The sequence below is a fragment of the Gadus macrocephalus genome, chromosome 13 (genome assembly GCF_031168955.1).
Source record: "Gadus macrocephalus chromosome 13, ASM3116895v1".
Taxonomy (NCBI): Eukaryota; Metazoa; Chordata; class Actinopteri; order Gadiformes; family Gadidae; genus Gadus; species Gadus macrocephalus.
The window spans coordinates 967,446-991,632 of NC_082394.1; the positions used below are offsets into that span (position 1 = coordinate 967,446).

A 24,187-nucleotide genomic window follows, 5' to 3' on the forward strand; every position below is an offset into this window, starting at 1 on the left:
GAGAGAGAGAGAGAGAGAGAGAGAGGGGGAGAGAAAGAGAGAGAGAGAGAGAGAGAGAGAGAGAGAGAGAGAATAGTAGGGTAAATAGTAAAAGTAGAGTAAATAGTCAAGGTCAAGTCTCCATCTGACCTGGTAAACAGCCATTCGTGCCGAACACGGCTTGGGTGTCGAGGAGTTAATGAAAAACAACCTATACCCCCTCCCTCCCCCCACCCCCTCCCTCCCCCACCCCCCCACCCCCCTACATTCATCACTACACAGCTCACTGTAGAAAATTATTAATAGATATTTTGATATGGACGCTTCCCCCACCACAGCGAGTGGTGTGTTCTGAGACTGCTATCGAACGTTGCCGTGCACATGACCATACCATACTAGACCATACCATACTATACGATGTCATAAGACGCCCAACTAGACCATGACTAAACCAAACTACACCACGCCATACTATAATAGTATGCTCTGCTCTGGGCTCTACCAGCCTGTACTAAACCATGTGCAACAGCCTTCAGGACTATATTCGGACCTGGTGGATTCTCTAAGTATTCTCGTATATCACCTAGAGCATCTTAACCCTAAACATTATTATTTATCAATATATATATTCCATTAGAACTGAAACATGCACACATCAACCTAATAAAGTGTCTTACCATCTAAGTATTGCATATTAAACCTTTGTATTGCCTATTGCTTTGCTATACAGGAGTGTTTTCGGGGGGCTGTGTTTGTTGGATCGTCCTTTGTCCATGATGGTGTGATCTTGTTAGTTTGTTAGTTTTAATAAACAGCCTTACAGCTGAGGTCATTCTCCCTGCGCCCGACTGTTTTAAACGGTTACACGTCCACAGACGAGTGCTCCCCTGCTCCCTTGAGAGCACGTACCAAGGAGTATAAAATAAAAATAGATGTTGGACTTTATTAAATCATCTGTTTTACTCAAGAACAAACCAAGGATTATTTTAGGAGGGTGGACTAAAAGGGTAGTTCTTACTGCGATTGCATGATCGATAGAATCCCGTCTTCGGCTACGTTCCTTCGCCAAATTAATGGGCCTTTTAGTGAGTGATTGAAGAGAAGCATATTGGGGGAAAATGACAAGTGGAGATATATGGATTATCTCCGCACAAAGTTATAGATTACGGCAGGGCTAAAGTGCATTAAACTTCAGGAAATGAACGGCTCCCAGCTGCATGAGCTCTATGAAACATGGATCCACCTTTATCGGGGCGTATTGGGGACGTTTACGACGTGGCTCTTGTGAACTTCCTGCCGCAGATGTTTTGGGATGCTCGACGCGGAAAATAAAAGCCCCCCGGTCGTAGAGGGCACCCCGTTCCGCGGCGCCCTCTCTGTAGTTCACGTTAAGTAACACTCACATCAAATTAGGCTTGTACATCAGTGATGCCTTCAAGAAAAGAGGATTCAGAAACAAAAATGAGGCTCATTATAACATCGATCAGTTTAAGATGGGGCGCAGGCCTGAATCAGTCGGAGGAGTGAAGGCTTATTTCTGAGCAACCCTCTTACTCAATTGAATCCCAGTAATGGCACATTGAACAGTATTGAAAGGCTCTAAGTGTGCTATGAAATGCCTTAATGTTGAGTTGGATCAGCCAATTAGCCATTGTATCTCGCAGCATGCGTTCAGTGCATTCAGAATAGAGTGTGGCAGATAACAGTATACGTTTGATTGCTGGAACCTACATCACTATTCCACATTAAAGCACATGGAACATTACACACCCTTCACTCCGTGCCAAAGGAAACCAGTGGGGAGGGCAGACCGATTATTCTGAAGGGAAAAGTAAAAGCTCAAATAAAAGCGTGGCAAAAATGTATTTCCTCATTTCCTCTCATCCATTATTGGAGACATAAATCCGGTGAAAATAGAGCTGTGCTTTTATGTTACTTTGTTTTTATTATTTAATGTATTTTATACCCTATTTGTTTATATATACATACATATATATATATATATATATATATATATATATATATATATATATATATATATATGTATATATGTATATATGTATAATATTGAAATATTGAACAGCTACATCAGTGTGAGACTGTGGTGTGTGCGTGGTTGATGGCTGGTTCAGCAGCCTCACCTGGCCTGAGTCTGATTGGACCCTGGGGCTGGGGGGGCGGCACCCTGTGGTGCATTGGCCAATCAAAGCACACATGTTAGAGCAACCCTCATCACACACATCCACACACACTCAGGAAAGCTCTGACATGCTAGTACTACTAGCATTGTAAATAAACCCAACACTACTAGTACTGTTTATTGTTATATTACGAGTATAATTGTATTATATGTTTACAAAGGACATAACCTTTGCCACGTTATTTATCAGTCACTCCTAGTGAGGTGAATAGCTGAAAATATGGTGGTGGTAGTGTTAGTCAGTGCTGCTAGTCAGTGCTGCTAGTCAGTGCTGCTAGTCAGTGTTTATAGTCAGTGCTGTTAGTCAGTGCTGTTAGTCAGTGTTTATAGTCAGTGCTGCTAGTCAGTGCTGCTAGTCAGTGCTGTTAGTCAGTGTTTATAGTCAGTGCTGTTAGTCAGTGCTGTTAGTCAGTGTTTATAGTCAGTGCTGTTAGTCAGTGTTTATAGTCAGTGCTGTTAGTCAGTTTTTTATTGCTTATCACCTCTGCATCAGAGCATTACCTCTTAGACAGCGACACAGATCGTTGGGGACTGTTTGTCATTCTGTTATCCATCAAATCCTTTTGAGAACAAAAACAATTCACAGGGGTTAGATCCTTACAAAATTGTCCCCCGAGTGTCATGGAAATTCAACAACAAGTGCTATCAAATTCAATCGCTCAGAAAAGGAAAAAGCACAAACCCATGTTGGGCTCCTGATTGTTGTGTGCTGGCCCGGCGGTCCAAGCCCGCGCTCCGTGGAAGCGAGGTTGACACTGATTATAGGTGTGGGGACTGTGAGGCTATCTGCATCTCAATCCCAGTCACATGGTTCTCAATGTGACTCCATGTGGTGGCAGATGACGCTGGTTGGAGCCAAGGTGCCTTCTTTTATTTGTCATTGTTATTTTTTTTCTAATAACTGCCATGGATGGCTGCCCGTTTGATAGTGGTTGGAATTATTATCCACAAAATTGGAGTCAATCAGGTATTTAGAAAAAAATAAGTATTTAAATTCATCTCTGGGTCCTTTTTTAATTTGTTTTCCTGCTTTTGCAAAATACTTGCACATATTATATTTAATTGTCATCCCTATAATCATGTGTATTGTATACATTTATGGGGTGCTTTAAAATGTCTCATTGTTACGTTTGAATTCTACGTTCATCAGGGAAATAGATTTAGATAGTTTTGTATTAATATAGGTAATCAGACTATATCATTTGAAATTAGAATGACAGCATGTTATATCAGACTTTTTCATGCTATCTTTATTCCCTTTAGTAAAGTTTAGAACCTTTAATGGTTCCTCTTCTGTTGCTTTTAAATAATAAATCTACCTTTGCCCTTTTTGATTCTCCAAGCTCAGACCCAGATTAATATACAGGTGATGGGGATGGTATTTTAAGTGTGTATATTTTAATTAATATATCATTTGTTAACTTCTGAAGACTGTAGACTAAAGACTTCATCAGTTTTCTTTGACTGATAAAGATGTCCAAAGCTTTCTGTCTATTTATGTCTGTTTGTCATGTTCTTCCTGTTACCCATGACAACAGTGAAGATCCACTTAGAGCTTGCAGGGTTTTGCTTCCAAAATAATTTCCCTCATTTTGGGTAAACCATGTCTGGCCATACTGCAGACAGGCTCAAGGAGCCAACCAGGCTCAATGCTTGCGATCGGACCAGAGGAAGGTAATGCAAGGCAATAAGACAGAAGAAACCTTCCCTCTAGCCTAGAGAGACCCTCCTGTTAATCACAATTGCTTTTTCACTATGAACTTCCTTCTGGTCTTGGCTGGGCACCAATTGATTTCCAAATATGGCCACAGCCTATCGTTGTTCAAAGAGCTCCGGTCAGGATGAGGCTCGTGCTTTCTACCCTGCTGTAGAATCCGGTCGGAAACAGAGCAGGACAACACATTAGAGTCTAAGAAAAGCATTTTCGTGCCGGGTTGTTTTAATTTTCGAACATTGTTATTCAGTCTCTTCCGGATGACACATTCACCCTGGGTGCCGCCATTCACTCTATCACTCACACTGGAGAGCAGGGCGTAGGACAGTGTTGAGTCCTATAATGTACCTAGCCCTTAGGTACGGTGAGCAGGGCGTAGGACAGTGTTGATTCCTATAATATACCTAGCCCTTAGGTACGGTGAGCCGGGCGTAGGACAGTGTTGATTCCTATAATATACCTAGCCCTTAGGTACGGTGAGCCGGGCGTAGGACAGTGTTGGTTCCTATAATGTACCTAGCCCTTAGGTACGGTGAGCCGGGCGTAGGACAGTGTTGGTTCCTATAATGTACCTAGCCCTTAGGTACGGTGAGCCGGGCGTAGGACAGTGTTGGTTCCTATAATGTACCTAGCCCTTAGGTACGGTGAGCCGGGCGTAGGACAGTGTTGGTTCCTATAATATACCTAGCCCTTAGGTACGGTGAGCCGGGCGTAGGACAGTGTTGGTTCCTATAATATACCTAGCCCTTAGGTACGGTGAGCAGGGCGTAGGACAGTGTTGGTTCCTATAATGTACCTAGCCCTTAGGTACGGTGAGCCGGGCGTAGAAGGACAGTGTTGTTTTGTGGACGTGACGTAATTAGCAAACTGTTTTATTGTTTCGTGCATTTTAAACGAGTGAGATGGAAGTTGAAAGGCGCAAATTAAATACATTCTGATAAAGTTGCACACAGTGAAACAACCTCATAACAGGAAACAAACGATGGTTGTTAAACGGACAGGAGGCAACACTTAAATTAAAGTGTTATGATCAGGCCAAACCAGTTAACCTAAGGCCTATGCCTATAAATTGAAACAGAAGGCAGCACATTTAAGTAAATAATAATATGCTTGTGCAACACTCATCCCTACCCCATATTTGTTCTTCAACTGGCCTTGCCCCAATTCCATCCTTTTGTAGTATTTTAGTTTTGTTTTCAGGCTAAATGACTGATTTGAGTAGGACCCTTTGTAGCCTATTGGGGCGACCGGCCGGGCATATCGGCCCACATCGACCCTGACAGCTCTCCCTGCTCGGGGGCTCCATGTGTCTGCCGGCTCCAGGCGGGCCCTGGAACACTCTGCTGAAGGTCCTGCAGCAGACGTGTCCGTCTGATCCCTCAAGTATCAGACAGTCCGAGGGCCTTTCTATTGTTGGCCCGCCATATCTCCACGCCTTGGTGTTGTTTGTCTTGTATTGCAGACATGTCGCTTGATGGAGGCACGGAGCCCGAAGGGGACGGGGGTACGGCCATGGGATTGGCCAGCCCAGCGCCATTTAAGGGAACGACCAAAGGGCCGATCCACCTGTTTTCACGGCCTTCAGACAACAAGATGTATTTTAAGGAGAAGCTAGTTGTGCCGTTGCCCCGCCGGGGAAAACCCCGGTCTGCCAGATGGCGTACCGGGCCCTGCTCGGGATTCGATATTTGCGTGTAATTGTAAAACAAAAGTCCCACTAAACACACAAACTATATTATAGTGGAAAATTAACATTAATATGAATATTTCTGCCAGTTGAGCCAGTTTGAGTGATGTATGCTTTTGTATTCAACGAATGTATAAACAGCATTGATTAAAACATGGAGACTCAACACAATATGCAGTGGCATCTGCCTCCACTGGGTCCTTTCAATACTTGGTAAATTAATTGTGATGCAGCTGCTAGATGTTCTTTGTGACTCCAATTCTTTTTATTGGGGTGTCTGTTGCTCCCTCTCTTTCTCTGTAACTGATGACATTTGTGGCCCCCGTTAAATGGAACCAATACCCATTCCGTACCACTCTTTTTGAGCATGGCACCTTGATGGTGGAACGAGCTTCCCAGGCCAATATAAACTGAAGAATGCCTTCCTATTTGGGTCGATCCTCTCTTGAATTGAAATCTTAAGCTTCCTTGCTCTGATTCCTATATGTTCTTACCAGATTGTCTCTAGTTCCTCCTACCTGCTTCTAAAGTCTCTCTTGTAGGTTGCCTTGGATAAGGACGTGTCTGTGTGTCATACTTTAGACCTCATTGGACCAAAACAGTACAAATTTTTTTGGTTTTGTGTTTGAATATTTCCTAAGGTTGTGAAAACCTTGCAGTGAGGATGGCAGCTCGACGCCAACATGAGAAATGTTTTTTTAATCAAATGTAATATTTATGTTTGTTATCCTATTGTATCATTTTACGAGAATGCTCTCCTTCAAAGAGGCTTGCATCAGATTCAAAGATACCATGAACCTAACCCTGGCCACATCATTTATTTTAACGGGTGCACTGCCATTATCTGAACAGTAGGAGTGTTTGATAATCAAATGCAAAGTGTAACCCGGTCCATACAATACACGGCCGTACCTCAAAGCCTCTGCGAGGTTTGCACGTGTTGCTGGCCCGGAGGTTTAATTTGTCGGCGACCACCTGCGCTAGGGCAGCAACATCGGAGGAAACAGATTGTGCATCACAAGCACGTCTGCGCCGGCGGTGCCAGCCCTGGTCAGCCTGCCGTCCTCTTGTCCGCTTCTCAGCAGTCTGCCCCTAATCGTAGGTGATGGCTTTGGCACAATACTGTGTGCATCAACCATGACACCTGAGACCCCATCCTCACAGGGCAATGATATCCATGCAGTTCTGCTTCCGACAGCCGTGGGTCGGTGTTACCGCTCTGAAGACGGGCGTCGAGAGCAGCGACAGACTACTCTTGCGTAGCCACATGCATGTAGATCTAGATTTTCACGGTGAGGTTGTGTGTTCGTATTTGTTGCGTACTCCTTCAGGTTTCGGACCTCATGGGTTTTTGAATTTCATCAGTGATTAATGAATGCAAATGAAAACCACTGTAAGGTATATCATTTGTGCATTCAAAAAACAATTTGAAATCCTTTTTGAAACACCTTTAAAAATGTTAATTGACGCCTGAGGCATCCTTCATGCTACATGCCTCACTGTTCAATTCTGATTCATTGGTCAAATAATTTTTTTTTGTTTGGCTGTTCACATGATTTAAATATGCTGCCAACATCAGATTCAACTGTCTGTGTGTGATTTAAAAAAATATGGTTGAGGCAAGGTGAAATACTCCACAAAGCGGTAGAATAGGACCAGGGGTGCGATGTACATCACCAATTGATGTTTTATACTGATGTCACAATTTTTTTTAGTCTGTGTAACAAATATATATATATATATATATATATAACTCATCCATAGGCACTTAAGAGAGAGTTCTTTACTCCTGCCGTTCAAACTTGGAGATCAAATGGAGAGAAGAAAATAGGCCTATTTGTATAGTTTTTTTTATTGTCTAGAACCGTGATGTAAATGTTACCCGGGTGATGGTTCCCTCTTAAAGATTAAAGCAACATAGGCCTACGGTATTTATTTTAATTGCAGTGCTGAACCACTTTTCCTTACACATCATCATCCCTGACATTCTGTCACAATCCTTATATGGATCCTACCCACGTGTAGCCTGGTCCGACCAGACTCTCATACTTCATTTCATTTGCACAGAGAGTCTGGACCCACTCAATTGACTAACGTTAACTCACTTGAAGGTGGGTGTCTGTTGAAGTTTAAAACTATTGGATCTGCCCAGTGCCACTGTGGATCTGGCATAACCAATCGCTATCGTTTGGCCGGGAATCACGTTGCGTGCAGGCTGTAAATAAACCCAACACCGTAGTGAAGATGTCCGTCAACGACAGCTGACTTTAACGTCATTGTTCTCAGCCACTCCCTCTGTTCGCTGTTTGGACGCACAAAATTTGGACAGAGAAAACCCAGGAATATACAGCAAACCGAGACGTAGTACTGAAGGGAAACTAAAAATTTAGCGGAAGTTCTTAGGCGGGCGGAGCCAGGCTAACCCACATGAATGTTTGTCCTTAAATTCTGTTGGATGCAAACATGATGGGTTAAGCTACAACACTGTTTCTCCTCAGGTACATGTACAGCCTTTTATCAAGTTGTTTAAGTCCCGGCATATGATAATTCGTTTTGTGAAAATAAATAGTATGGACACTCAACAGTGTTTCATAATGTACCACGTATAATGAAACAATAGCAGATTATTTCAAGATTGCCAATGTTTCCTCAGGCAGGTGGTTTTGTTTTTTCCAACTGAGGCAGGGGAGAAATGTACTTTTGTTAGCTCGGGATCACCCTGCAGTATAACAAAGATTGTGAAGAAAAATGTTAGTAACAAATGTTGAGGTAGGAAATTTAGGACAGCTATGTCAACAAATGTAGAAGTGTATTTTGAAAAGGCTCAAGCCATATACGTTTATCATAGCAGGCTTCATTCTGCTACACGGATAGTAAGGAACAACTTATCTAATGATCTCAACGATGTTTCGACCACTGTTTTGTACCTCGGTAACACAGCGTCAGACAGTACAGTTTTAGAGAAATTGACACTAATCAATAAAATGCTTGCTGTAGCATAGCGTGTAGCACAGTGGAGTGCTAATATTCAGACAGGATACTGTAGTCGTTAGGATACTGTACGCTCTGCCGTATAAGCTCCTGAGTTCCAACAGGAAGTCGCAGATCAGGAAGGGTTTTCATCTACAGCTCCAATAACGTGTTATCTTAAAGAGCTTCTGTAAAGGGCATTTGAGGGAAACCAGGTTGGATAAAGAAAAGGCTGAATGTACAGACCAGGCTCTCTCCATTACCACTGAGCAGTGGGAGTGGAGGTCATGACCTTCTATTTTCCGACGGTCTTAGTAAATATTTCAGTTAACAAACCATATAAACAGTAATGCTAATAAAATAGATTAGATGTATCATTTATGAGACTTTGAAATAATGAGCCTGTGGCCGTGTATAGTGGAGACAGTTACTGTAAAATAAAGCACTCAAATGAGGCTACAATTACAATATCAAGATGATTGACTGAATGTCTTCCCCTAACACTATTCTGTATCCATCAGTCTAATAATGGCTGATTGCTAACTAACATCAAACTGTGCTCATAGGAATGGCTTCTTAAGACACCTCAATTAGTACGTAACCATCGAAATCACCAATTGGGTGACACCTTTGGTCACAGGACAGAGGCTGTTTGGAGACCGCTTTTAAAACAAAACAAAATGGTTTTGAGGATTCTACTGAAAAGCAATAATAATATTTACAAGAAGTGGCTTTTTTTCTGCTAAGATGTAAGCCAACCTGAATGTTTTTAGGGGCTCAAATTAGGCTTAAATGCAAAGCAGTTGGCTTGTTAAAATGTTTACAATGTAGGGTCACAGTGTGCATCACTTTGACTTCTAACATAACTGGTTTTACATGCAAGCTCATTCTGTCGCAGGCCCATGGATCAGCTCACCGACTAATGAAGATGTGCTGAATGTATAATTTCCAGTCATGAATATGTCATGACTGAGTTTTTTCATGGGTTTGGGAGCCTCCCAGGAAGTACAGTGTTGTGCTAACTTGGTGTTGGTGTTCTGCAGGATAACGTAGGTCTGGGCCTCATTTGAATTTGGATGCGACTGAACGCATAATGTATTGTGGCTTTTAGGTACTGAAATGTGTATGCCTAAGATTAGGCCATTTGAAATTCAGCCTTTATAACGGCTCCCACACTGTGTTAAGTGAATCTATTTATCATTATAGACGTATAATTATTCATTGCATGAACCATGAAATATATATAAATCAATAGAGGGCAAGAAATGTGGCAGTTTCGTTCAAAAAGAGAAACTAATGGGCAGTATTATAAGATAGGGTTGTGGTGGGGTAATTCTTCTCGTTGTCTATCCTTTTCAAAAAACCAAAAAATAATAACAATGAATACAAACTCAGAGAGTCTATTTATTTAATTCAGCAGAAAAAAGCTGTCTGCCATTTATATTTGTCTGTGTCGGAAACTGTAGGAATCGTCAAACATTATTCGGGTGACAACTGAAAAGTCAGATTCAACTTGAAGGCGACTGAACCCCCAGAGTGTCAGCGTCAGCCTCTCCTCACACGGCGCCGGTTCTGGCCGGTTCCCACAGGGATAGCGGAGGCCCGCAGACAAGCGACTAAAAACAATTTGCTGTTTATTGATTTGCTCCCGTGTCACTAGGAGCCATGAAGTAAGAAATATTAGGCATATGTGAAATCCCAGAAGACCGAAGAATCCAATTGTCCGTGGGTTAGGTAGGTGCCATCTGGACAGGAACACGTTGGGCTCTGTTGCTTCGACAGATTGCTGTTGACACTGCCCTCTAGAGATGTGTAATTGTACGTAAGTACTGCAGACCGTTGTCTGGCTGGAGGTAGGCTCTCTCAGCCAGCGCGTTTGTTTACTGTGGGACCCAGAGACACAACATGTCGATCAGGGATTGATTTTTTCTGTCGATTGATTTTTGTCCGTGTTGAAGACAAGTCACAAAAGCGTCGGGACTTTATGATGTCTTGTATGCTATGGTTTTTTCTTCTCCACGCTTCTCATATATTGGTCTGCCGGTGGAAGTATCCTGGGATATTTTCAAATAGCGCCGACCACAGGCTCGCTTAGTCACAGTTCAGCCCAGTCAATAGATGCATTAACAGCCATGAAACACTGGGGTGGAGTTCAGGGCGAATGGGCGGCCGGAACACATCTCACTGGCTCCCTTCCACTGCATCCATATTTACACAACATGGATTGGTCATGCTGGAGTCGAGGTCTTTCTGAAATCGCCTCAAATCACATGGGAGAGAAGAGCCCCCCCCCCCCCAGGCCACAGTGCTCCCCCCAACAGACCTCTCATCGTTGGATTTGATCTCCACGGACTTCATTACAGAGAAGAGAGGTATTAAATGGAGATAAAAAAAAAAAGCTGTGGAATGGGAGCTCAGGTATTCACGATTCTAGATTCCAGATAGGTATTCCACTGCCCTTCATTGAGGTGGGGCTCATTGAATACATTACCCCCAGGCGAGGGCCCGTGGCACCAGCGCTCAGAGACATGCCTTCATCGAGGGTCTGACCATGAGGAGTATTTAGAGGAATTCATACCGTATACTGTATCTATGTAAACGTAAGCTAGTGGAACTGAATGCAATGGAGGCATCTCAGAGACTCATGTGAGCGCATAGTGGAGCTTTTTATGGGTTTATATATAGCAGACAGACAGACAGACAGACAGACAGACAGACAGACAGACAGACAGACAGACAGACAGACAGACAGACAGACAGACAGACAGACAGACAGACAGACAGACAGACAGACAGACAGACAGACAGACAGATAGACAGATTTGTAGGACTACATGGGGTCTGGTTTAAACCTTGGTAAAAGCTGGTAAAGATTATGACATTGCAAGATCTAGACCATTTTGTTTTCATCTATAATATGCTTCATCTTAATCCATCTTCTGAGTGTCTGCGTCTATCTGAAAGGCAACTGGGCCGCCACAAAAATCTCCAACCAGTCCTCATACCTTCTCCAACATGCCTATAGGTTGAAGGTTGGTGGCGCTGTGCAGCTAGCCTATATTCCTTTAAATGCTGAAGGAACATCATATTTTTATGGACTCAAATCAAATGGGACAGCTTGACAGTGAAAGCCTCCCGATGGCCGCCATAGGAGCCTATAAACCAGAGGACTGCCAACCAGGGCTCCTGCTGAGATACAGATCTGCAGCAATATGTTTCTACCCCCTTTTGGACCGCAGGCCGAGGGCAGAAGAAGTATCCGGACAACAACACGTTTGACAAAAACACAAACAGCCCCCCCAACAAAGAGGAAACAAAACCTAGCATCAATAAATCGGCTTAATGGACAGAATTAGAGAGGTTTCAATCCAGGGTGGGATTAGGGAGAACTGTGTGAAATAAAGAGCGAATGATCAGGAATAGCTAAGCGGGCGTCTGTCTGGAGGGAGGGTGAAAACGCGAGCCAGCTGGAGAGAGAGAGAGAGAGAGAGAGAGAGAGAGAGAGAGAGAGAGAGAGAGAGAGAGAGAGAGAGAGAGAGAGAGAGAGAGAGAGAGAGAGAGAGAGAGAGAGAGAGAGAGAGAGAGAGAGAGAGAGAGAGAGAGAGAGAGAGAGAGAGAGAGGTGAAAACGAAAGGGTGAGGAAGGGAGAAGGAATGAGAGGGAGAGAGTAAATGAGAAGGAGAGAGTAAACGAGAGGGAGATTCCGAGGGGGAGAGAGAGAGGTGAAAACGAGAGAGAGAGAGAGGGGGTGAAAACGAGGGGGAGAGGGAGGTACAAACGAGAGAGAGAGGGAGTGTGAGGGAGAGCGAGAGAGCGGAAGAGAGCGGAAGAGAGAGAGAGAGAGAGAGAGAGAGAGAGAGAGAGAGAGAGAGGGAGAGAGAGGGGAGAGACGAGAACACTCACTGACTGAGGAGCAGATTTTCATTCCATCCGCTTTCGACTCCTCGGCTTCCCGGCTGAACCGCACATCCACTGACCTGAACCGCAGATCAACTGGGCTGAACCGCACATCCAATGGTCTGAACCGCAGATCCTCTGGTCTGAACTGCAGATCTACTGGTCTGATACGGTTTTTAGAGAACTCCTCCGCGTCCGTTCAGGTCTCATGTTCATGTTCGACTACGTCGCTCTCCACGGTGTCATCTCGGCCAACTTCACCCGTTTTCCACTCGCTCTTGAACTGCACCATGAATAGTTGGAGAGCCTCTGTCGGTCGCATCCCTTTGGCATGGTGGGGATTACGCAGCCCCAGAGCGGAGAGCATGTGAACGCAGATGGAGTTTGGGATTTATTGCGAAATAAGGGAAAGATGACCGTCTTCTCTTTGTGCTTGCTCTTGTGCGCGGACCTGCTGGACCTAGCCGTGGGTAAGCCAGTCCTCGGATCATCTCTCCATCTCTCCATGCACTCATCGTTTCCGCGGCGGTCGGAACCCTTTCGAAACCTTCCATTGCGCGGTGTTGCGTATTCGATTTGGAAAGGGACCGGCGGGTTCCGTTCTGTGATGTAATGCAGGCGGTGATGTTGGTGGTTCAACGAATCAGTTGAAGGGCGGCGATGTCCTTCATCACCGTGCAACTTTTACGCCAAGACATACAAGTGGGGGAAGACAAATCCACGGTTATTAATAATTACGGGTCATGGATTCACGACGGTGGCATGTGGGCATGCAGTTTGAGGATGGGTAAAAAAGTGGCTTTTGCCATCGGCTCGTCTAAATAATCCGAATTTAATTCAGGCCTGTATAAATAGCGTTTACAAACGCACACGCATGGTACAGACAGGCAGGCTGTCCTCTCCAGACGTGATGAGTGTGGCCGTGGCTGCGGTACGACCAGCGGCAGACCTGCAACAGATCTCAAAGTTACTGCCTTGAAATATGTCACGGCATCTTCCTGTCGTGCACCCCCCCCCTCTCTGTGCTGCTGTGCTAAAAATGAGAATATCCAAACTGCAAATGTATTTTTTATAAGCGGTTGATGATGAGGTTATTCTCGGGGTAAAGGTTGGGTGCATTTGATGCTGTAGGATTACGCGTCGGATTCAGGGATCGATGGCTAAATTAAACTTAACGGCGTGTCAATGCTTATTGGCAAAGAGGTAACGACGTGACAATGATGGGATGGAAATTGCATCCACCTCTTGTCCATTACTGGTCGAGTCCCTGGCCATCCGCCGAGGCCTCGAGGCTGTGACCACTAAACACGCCCTGTTGTTCATCCGTTTGGGAGGACGTCCGCGCCCCCCGTCGTTGCCCCGATAGCTCATACTGAGCAATTATAAAAGTGCAAAAGGAGCAGTTAATTTGTTGGATGGTCTCCCTCAGAAATCATGGCAACAACTGGCCATCGGTCAGTATACTTATCCACGCCTCATGATGCTACGTCAGTGTTCGGAACACTTTACTGGAAGTTATTCTCGCATTAATTTATTCCAGTTGTCTCCCAGGAGAGGAGTTTGACAGGTTCAACCCAGGAGCGACAGAGAAATGTCCACACATATTATATTAAACTTCTGTTGAACATGGAATCGTTTTTAGGCTGTGTATCAGTTTGTCATTTTTGTCAGAGTAGGTTATTAGATCAGAATAATAGTCTACTAGTCTGAGTCCAAAAGTTTCCCTGTGTTATCCTGGCCCACGTTGAACAACAGCAGTCAATGGGTCTACTGTAAGAGCCACCGATAGACCATGTGGTCAATGTGATGAGCTGCTACCACCACCTCTGACCTGGTATTAAAGTGGGGTTGTTTTATCCCAGCTGTTGTCGGTTAAAGGCCATGTTGCAGGGTTTATTTTACAACGAATTTGTGCAATTTGCTTGTTGGTATTTAAGATTTAAACTGTTATTTATTTTATTTAATGTTGTTAGGTATCACAAAACGGAATGTAATACGAAAAAGTAGGTAGGCCCTACTATTTTAGCGGTTTGCTATTGATTCTCATTTCCCCCAGAATGCATTGCATGACGTCACGTTGGGGAGACACGGACCAAAGCCGCATTGAGGCCCTTGAGAGTAGAGACTAGTAAAAGAGTGTTCATTAGATTATACAGATACATAGATAAATACATAGATATTATATATAGTTAGTATATACTACACGTGAACCTCCTAAGATGGCGCAATTTGATTGGTTTCCTATCTCGGGATATTGGGCAATATCAAATGATTGACATCTCAAACTCGATATTGTTTTCATCGCAAAATGTCGGCTAATAACAACAAATAAACATTCTGTCTCGGGGGCTATTCCCCACTATTCACTTCGCCTTCGGCGAATAATTGTTGACTAATAGATAGATAAATAGCCCAGTCAAGTCTTTATTAATACCAAACTACATGTCGGGAATTCATTGAGGTGATTCGGCTCAGACAGTATAGCCTACACGACCACACAGAACAAGGGAGACAACTAATCTGACTGGACATGCACAAAATACATCACATTAAAACTAGACCCATGCGTTGATAGATAGATAGTAGACAGATAGAAAGATAATTAAATATGTTCTATTAGTTCCCTTGCGGAGCCAGCCAATCCTGTGCTCGTATGCAAATTAGCCATGTGCGCCTATCACAAGAAAGACGTAATGTTGAGAAGTCATACTAAAAACGGATAGCAAGCGAAAGCTAAACCAGACTGTATCAATCACGTACTTTGGGTCCATTCTAACTTATGGTAAGAGGCTAGTCTTTAAATCTTTGCAGCGACTGAATGTTGATGATAAAACGGATTGTTTTGCATAAGATGAGTGTGTGCGACTGTGCGTGTGTCCTTTTCGGCTTCGGCATGCTGCATGGTTATGAAGGCCTTGTGGTTAGTTGTGTTCTTAGCAGCAGCCTAGCCTTGGAGTTCGATAAGTTGGAGAGATTGTGTAGTACGGGCGTGCGAGAGTGAGCGAGAGAGCACACCCGCCGTGGTGATGTTTGGCTTGTTGTGGGCTGTCCGTCAGCATCCGCCGGGTTGGACGGTGTGCTTTGTGTATGTGTTTAATGTACATCTGTCTGGTCGTGTTTGCGGTAGATTGATGGTTAAATAATGTCACACCACCACGAACGGTTATACTTGCAGGCACTCATTTGCAAGTGCAATGATTGCTGTCCGATAGGCTAAGTTAGCCCATAGCTAGCATTATGCCTACTATTTCTAGATCTTCTGACTAAGTTTCCCGGTACTTACGACATAATCGCTGTTGACTTTCACTTGGTGCTATTCACTGACAGTAAAAATAAATAAAAGTGTCGTTATTGCATGCACTAGTGTTCATTGACTAGCTCCAGCGCTCGTTGCTGCGTTGTTAAATGATAGCAACTCTGCACTCATTCTCCTCTGACCATGCATTTAATTGGCTTTGACCGCCATTAGTTCTCGGCAATTCCTCATTCGCCCGCTCACGTCTGACAGGTTCGAAATGATACTGCTGTGGGCCGTCATACATGTTATTTGTGATTCTTGCCACCTCTTAGACGCCATAGTTCTAGTACTAGGCTGAGGCTACCTTCCTCAACGTGATGTCATCGCCGAATGGCGTTAGAAAACACCCGTTACTGCCAAAAACGACGAAAACTGGACTTTAACACTATTTTATACATTTTATAAATGATACACATATTTTGAGTGCTTTATGTACCCATTAATAAAAACTACCGGTTAACCTGCACGTAGGCCACTTCAAAATCAACGCCTAAAATGAAGTCAGAAGTGGGAGTGTCCACCCAGATTCATACATTTTAAGACACGCTCATTCCATTGACCGTCATGAGACCTTATTTTCGGCGAAATTGTTTACAATGGACAATTATTTTGACAGACCATCCCATTAGTATTTTGCAATAAATTACACACGTATGTCAATTTAAAAGATAATTTGGGTCGCGAACCGATTGAAGTATAAGACCATCAGGTAACACGCATTGGGGACCTTTATTGTGCGAGAGGAGATGTAAATGTTTCCCGACAAACTATTGTGAATATCGTGATTTCCAAAATGGTCATTTTAAAGGGATCACCAGTTGGTAGGCACAGAGGAGGCTTTACAGGCTGACCTGTCCATTATGCGTCTGGTACGACACTCCGTCTTGTTGTAGCCGAGCTAAATTTAATTTGATTTTGTTTTATTTTTTTTATCATTGTTCATACCTTTTTTATTGTGAACTCCACCAAATATTGGTTCCTAAGTAAGTTGGTTTCGTTGTTCCCTATGGCATGCCTTTTGTTTCCCTGGGGAGTGGTTTGGCGTTGCACCTGTGTGTCTAGCGTCAGTGAGCGCTGATGCACGGAGCTGGTGAGTTGCGTTTGTGTCTCTCTCCGTTAGATTTTTATGTTAACCCCTTGTTTGTTGCCCTTGAACGGTTGTGGTGGTTCACACTGCTTTGCGACGTGCTTTTAGGCACGCGGGAGTAACTCTCTGGTGCGTAGACAATTTCATTGAACTGTTGGAAGGGTGGACTTTTTAACTCGTAAACTAGCTTGAGCCGGTGGTAGCTTAGTTTTTTCCCGCCTTGATATTTCAAATGCAGTTGTGTGATCCCGGATTGTGTGTGACGCCCGTGTTGTTTTGTCTCCTTTTGAAAGGTATGCCTGTTATGTGTCTTTGTTTATGGTATAATATGTAAAATGAGTGTGAGGAAAATGACAATTCTCTATTATATTTTATTTCCTTTATTAGTGTATATATTTAATATACTGTCTTTTTATTTAATTAATTTATTTGAGATCATTTTATGCTTTGTTTACATTTTTATAATTTATTCCCTACATGTATTCATTGAAAGTCACAGGATATATTAAGCTAGCGTGAGTGAGCGCTGATGCACGGAGCTGAGTGGAGAGTGATATCCCGGATTGTGTGTGACGCCCGTGTTGTTTTGTCTCCTTTTGAAAGAATAAACCTCCAGTACTCGACTCCTGTGTGTGCCTCACTCAAAGATAAAAGACACAACGCAGAAAGACATTGGTTACATTGTGATGTCATCATCTATTTCACCCAAGACCGTGAGTCAATTTAAGTCATGAACTCCCAAATCCTAATTGAACCATTAATTCCACCCTCGTAATGATTCTGCCCTAGTTTCACGCATCTAATGCCATGGGCAGAATTAAATAGTATTGAGCTCTGAGTAAACAACAGTGAAGAAGGGGTTCAGGGTTTGGAGTGTGTTGGATTTGGCCCACACCAGACCAGCAGTCTATGGGGGCGTTGATCTGTGTTTAGTTAGCTTTGTTTCCCGATTGTTTGTATTTGCTTAGCCTTGTTGCAATTGTGACTCAAGTGAAGAAGGCGGATTTGTAGTAGACAGCTGTACCATGTATGTAATGTGTGACGATTCATTCATTTCTCTTTTTGCTTGCAAAATATTCGCAACCGGTAGGGGTTCAAGGTTTAATCAAGTGTTTCACAGAGTGGTCATGCTTTTATCCCCAAAGATATTAATGCCCAGTCCTGCACAAAATATGACTTAGTCAAGGGCTTGCAATTCAAAATGGATCCCTTTTATGAAACCAATAGCTTTTACTTAAATGCATCAGTGGTTTTACGCCACGTTTAACACTCAACTACTTTAGATGGTACTTAAGGTTTATACCTTAATGTCATCTTGTTTAGCTGTAGGCATCGCTATTCCTCCGTTGCTTTTGTTGGAAGCTAATGATTTTCTGACTTTACATTTCAAGGCAACGTGTGCGTTCTCTTTCCTTTGTGCAGTGTGATGTATAGTATATGATATGTAGTATAATATAGCTCCATCACTTGGTTATGTTCTGTTTAACTGGGGTTTGGGCATGTGATATGTACAACACATCCTTTTAGTGCATCTGATCTGGGATCATTCTACTCTTTCAACCTGGGTTCATGCCTGGCTGCAGTCCTCCATTAAGGATGTAGAAATGCAGCATCATAGTTCTGGATCCTGGGTATCTTGACTTCCAATCGGTGTGTTTAGGAAAAGGTGAAAGTGAGTACACACTGGTCACTCTTTCCACGGTGTTAGCAGTTAGCACCAGCGTGATCATCAGAGCTATGGAAGCACAGGACATTATTCTTGTTGGTGCTTCTGACAATCCTGCATTACCTCAGTGGTTAGAAATGAAGAGAGAACACAATTCCTTCTCCTGAACTTTGAGATCGGCCAAACCGCAGGATCATTGTGGTATGCTGACCTTTGAGGTTAGGACTGACTACGCTTTTACACGCAGCTTTCTGACAGAATGTTTGACGTTCCACTTGGACGGTTTCAGGTGGGGTATTCTCTCTGATGCCACTCCTCGAGATGCTTGGCATCAACCATCAAATTGATGTATATTTGGACAGTGGCTATATCAGGCTGAATGTAATAAGGTTTGTATTATTTCCTGTTTTTAACCAGAAGTAACCTTTTTATAAATGTCTTACCTGAGAGTCATATAACAAACTAGGCACATTTACTCACTGCTGACTGTACTTATCCCTTGTTTATCACTCAGATTTGTAATCATGGATCTTTACAAAAATATGAATGAAATCTCTCACTCTTTATCATCGTATAACTGTGACATGGTCTTTAACAAAAAAAGATTAGGATGTTTTTCTTAACATCTTAATTAATGGCCTTTATCCTTAATCAACTTTTTTGTCCCGGTGGAACACCCTGACAAACGTAATTAATTTCTTATTTCCCCTTAGATGCTCTTTTTAGATGCTGTCAGTGGAGCAGGAAAGAACTTGTATGTGTCTGCGTGTTCGCACATAATTGACAGAAAGATTTGAATCTGTAGGGTCTCTCTGTCTCTCTCTCTTTCTCTTTCTCTCTCTCGTATATATTACTATTCACCATTCTTATTGTTTTGCTGTGTTCATTTCCAAATGAACTGCACAATGCCAGAATCGGCGGGCAGCCGAGGGGAATAGGAGCCTGTGGCTGCGGCTGTTCCTTAGACGGTACCTGCAGGGGAACCGGCCCCCTTTAGCTCCTGGTTTTCATCAAGCCTCACTGCCTCTTCTTTAGCTTCCGTCGCTTTGTGCATTTCAGTATATTTCTTCTCCCCAGGCCTACCTATGACATCGCCGTGGAATCCACCCAAACACAGTATATAAGGAAACGGATCCATAAAGATGACCTCATGCTTTGGTCTCGGCTCTGAGGTGAACAAAGAAAGATCCTTCAAACATCAAGCACCCTCTGACGTACCTGTGCATGATGGGCGGATTGAACGTAGCCACAAATGATAGCAAGAAGGCAGGTCGTAGGCTGAACGAATGAATGCATTCATGTTTAAACCAAGGGATAGATGGATGGATGACTGGATGAATGCATTCATGTTTAAACCAAGGGATAGATGGATGGATGACTGGATGAATGCATTCATGTTTACCAAGGGATAGATGGATGGATGACTGGATGAATGCATTCATGCATGAGGCATAGATTAATCGATGGCTGGGTGAAATGAAAGAAAATTGAGCGATGAATAATTGGGAGGATGGATGAATAGAAGGATGGATGAATGGATATATTTATCTATAGATTGAAATGTGGTACATGAAGGCTCCTTCCAATTTCTTTGCAGAATAACGTGACACACATGAACGCTCAGGCTCCATCCTGAACCTGAAACTTCTAAAAATGTTTTGTTTACTTGCTTTGTACATTTTTACCGTGCAGTTTGTCGATTGAGTCAATCCTTTGGTCTTTGCGCCTGTTGAATCGAATCTCCACCCGACTCGGACGGGTTGACGCGGTGGGTCGGCGTGGCGCTGAACATATATTGCATCAGGCTAGCGGCGACTCAAATAAAGCCATGCTATATCTGCAGCCGCCCCTCAACACTGTCCCTTCCCGTGCTCTGAGTCACTGGAGGTGAGAATAGATATTGCTTTGGTTCCACAGCTATCTACACTCGCAATCACTGGGATTTATTTCTCGGGCCGGGCTCGGCAGTTACATAAAATGATTACACAGAAATCACAGACCTCCATTGTTTCATTTAATTTACATTCCGCCCTGGTATTGTTTTTGGAAATAATCTGATGTGTTCCTCTCTCGATCTCCCCTCGTAGGAATCCTCAAATGGGTTTCTGCAGGCAGGTTTAAAATGAAAGCAAAGATCAATGCATAGAGAATATACTCAGAGGTGTGATTTGTTGCACATCTCTATAGAATTCTGGATCCTTTGACCCCCCTTCCCCCCTCAGACCCACAGTTATAAACCATGTAGTGAACTTCGCGGTTTAATTTAAACCACATTATCCTGTGCCACTCAAAGGACACTATTTCGCTTGCAGCAGCCATATTTCTTATTGGCTCCTCTGCCATTCTTTGCATTTAATCTGCGATTCTTAACTAGGAAGTGTCCACAATGTGCAGCAGCGGCAGTCGCTAACAGAGTTATGGCGCGCAAGGGGCTGGTTTGCATTGATAATGGCCCTTTTCTTTTCTTACCCTCATTTCGAAAGATACAACTGCGGAAAAATAAGATCCTAATATCCCTTCCCTGGCACCCTGCAGTCATCGGATTGGAAAATGGTCAATTGTACTCCCATAAATCTCCCCTGACAGCAGGCCCTGAGGGCTTTGAACGTGCTCAGCTGCATCAGACCGGCCGTCGGTCCGGTGTCAGGCTCCCCGCTGACCCTGGCTAGCACCTACTGACCACCCTTGTGGCCAGATCGGGATGGCGCAGCATATGTCAAGTTAAAGGGCCCATGACATGCTATTTTATGTATTCTTTAATGTAGGTATTAGTGGGCAACTAACACAGTATTCAAAGACGTTCCCGAAATTCGGCCGTGGTGCAGAGTTACAGCCACTCTGAGCCAGTCGCACATTGAGCTTCCCCCAAATGCGCTGTTTTGGCGTCTGTAGCTATAATGCAAATGAGGAGGAGCGAGGCGGGTCAAGGAGGAGGGTGGGGGTGTGGCCCTGAGCAGCTTGCAGCCACGGTACCATGCGCTCTGTTTACAGTGGATGTATCGCAATGGCGAGGCGCACACAGCCTTTAGCCGTGTTCTGTAAATATTCTAGAACACACGGGAGTCCTGGAGCTCTATATCTAAATATTGTCATATAGCCTACATAGATATCTATATCATATCATATAATATATATTATCACGGCCAAAAGTTGTGTGAGCCGATATTATGAATCTCAAATGACCGCGTTGGGTTCTCAGACATTCCTGGTTCTTCCACGTCCACATCAATGTGAAGTAGACTGAACCGCGACAAGGAGGAGAAAGGGATTGTTGCCGGGCAGCGCTTAGGCACCTCCGCCTCCGGCGGTGGTCCCTCAGCGGGGCTCAAGCGGGGGACATTCGCCGCCAACAATCACTTTCTCCTCCATGTCGTGGTTCATGTTCTTGAGGGAGTCAAAGCCAAAGTTACTTCCCCCCAATTCATTGTCAACCTTGGCTGAGATAACCCCCACTACGAGTCTCGTTGTAGAAATACCAGAGACGAGAGTCCGACGTGTTATGCGCCATAACACCAAAAGCAGAACGGTTATCCAAATAACAAGTAAGTGTACAACACGTGCGTTACAGTCCTGGAGCTCTAAATACTATCATATAATACATAGATATCTATATCATATAATACATATTATCACGGCCAAAAGCTGTGTGCGCCTCCAGACGATATTATGAATCACAAACGACTGTCGGGTTCTGCGACGTTTCTGGTTCTTCCACTTTCACATCAATCTGAAGTAGACTGAACCGCACGCTGCCTGCTGCCGGCTGCCCGCTGCCCGCTGCCGGGCGATGGTGCCTCGCGGCAACCGGCAGCAAGTCGCAGTTCATGTACTTCAGCGAGTCAAAGCCAAAGTTCCTTTCCCCCAATTCCTTCTCAACCATGGCTCAGATAACCCCCACAACACTCTCGTTGTGGAAATACAAGAGACGTCAAAGAACCGACAAGAAACACTTGCGTTACAGTGTGTGTATTCACACGCACACATGTGGCGCTCGCACGGTCGTGTCTCATTGGCGGGCCAACGTCTCTGGGCGGGGCAGGCAGAGTAAGGGGAGGAGCTTAGATGCTTTATGACGACATAAATAAAGACATTCCAAATCAGCGCGCTTGAGCCTCCATTTTTTCAAAGGCGAGCAGAACAGCTAGTGCAAGTTTTAGCCACTGGGGGACCATTTATAAACCTCATAAAGTGAGATTTTCATGTCATGGGACCTTTAAAGTAAAACCTGGTGGTACATATTATACAACCATTAGTCATTACAAGCCGTTTTCAAAATCTGCGTCTTCTAACATCACAAGTGGGCGTGTCCACCTAGATGAGTGCTGGATAGATCAGTCTACCAGCCTACCCAGTGGAATGAAGCAAACGTTGCTCATCTATCCAGCACAGATCTAGGTGGACACGCCCACTAGTGATGTCAGAAGACGCAGATTTTCAAAACTGCTTGTAACGGCTAATCACACTCGCACCTGGTGGTATAACATGTCCAACCCGAGGAAGGACTCCCTAAGACACAGTGGGGAAAGTGTCTCCCAGTGGTAAGATTGGGGGATACACATAGCGCCTCAAAGCCATTCAAATGTGGCGATTCATTTCAGCTAAATATAGAGTGTCAAGAAGCACACAAAGAACCGGAACCTATTTTCGATTTCACCCCACTATTATTATCGACCTCGAACCGTTTCATTTAAAAAGAAGGCAAAATGGAATTGCTGGTTCCTGGAGCATTCAAGGCTTTGAATTTCCCTGACTATTAATCCAAAGCATACGCATGTGAGATTATTTACCTGTACCTCAGTACTCACCGCACACTACTGAATGGGAAGGTTGTCCACTTACTTTTTACCCCGGTTTCCTTTTCAAATTGAAAGCCCAGATTGGTGTGAAGAGAAGCAAAGGCCTGGGCTAGACTTGAAACAGGACGGTGACCCAGAAATGACAGCTTTGTTGAAGGCTTTTAGATTTCATTTTTTGTCGATGCAGACTACTGCACTTGAAACGAAATTGCTTTCATTTAGAAAAAAATCAAATTGACCTCAAGAGGCCGTTGTGTTGTTGCATACAATAGTAATTCACTGCTATTTTTGTGGACTTGATGGCGTTAATGTAAATGTGAAGGATTATTAATGGCTCAGGTAACGCATCATTATTTTTGACCAAATTAAAATGTGCCGTTGTTTCTTTTCCAGGAGGCTGAACATTTACACAGCGGTGCTCTAGGTAATCAAAATATGTAAAAAAAAAATCATACACACTTTAGCCAATATAGCAGAAAGTACCTCAGTTTAATAGCTCTGATACCATTAGTTTGACATTTGGTCCTAAAGTCAGAGTGCTGTGTTTTAGCAGATATTTTATCAATTATAAATGTGTACAGGCCTTCCCCATCACAGTACGACACTGATTACGTTGTTCTTTGACGCATTCAAGAACCATATGCCAGGGAGGGCCGATGCTGAACCAGGGTTTTCCATGGATAGAATATCTATGTTCCCTTTCAACGGTACATTCTGCACCCCAAAAAGTGGGGTGTAAGTACAGTTTTTGACATTTTGGGGCTGAGCTAAAATGCTCTATTTGTAGACAAAATAAATAAATAACAGGTTGTAAGAGCGTTAACAATCTTCAGTCACAGGAAGCCCTGTAAGCCGTGGGCTCACTTCAAAACCCGACCGGCCTGCGGGGACGA

At 43.8% G+C, this 24,187-nt stretch overlaps 1 protein-coding gene across 1 annotated transcript in view; it reads left to right on the forward strand.

Moving 5' to 3' along the window:
- Positions 1-12,376: 12,376 nt before the first annotated feature.
- Positions 12,377-24,187, forward strand: part of LOC132470908 (immunoglobulin superfamily member 21-like) — a gene marked incomplete at its 3' end in the record, with an annotated part of 152,660 nt that continues 140,849 nt past the window's right edge. The window contains exon 1 of the mRNA XM_060069837.1: positions 12,377-12,917. Coding sequence (XP_059925820.1) covers positions 12,779-12,917 — 139 coding nt within the window. The remainder of the gene's footprint in view (positions 12,918-24,187) is intronic.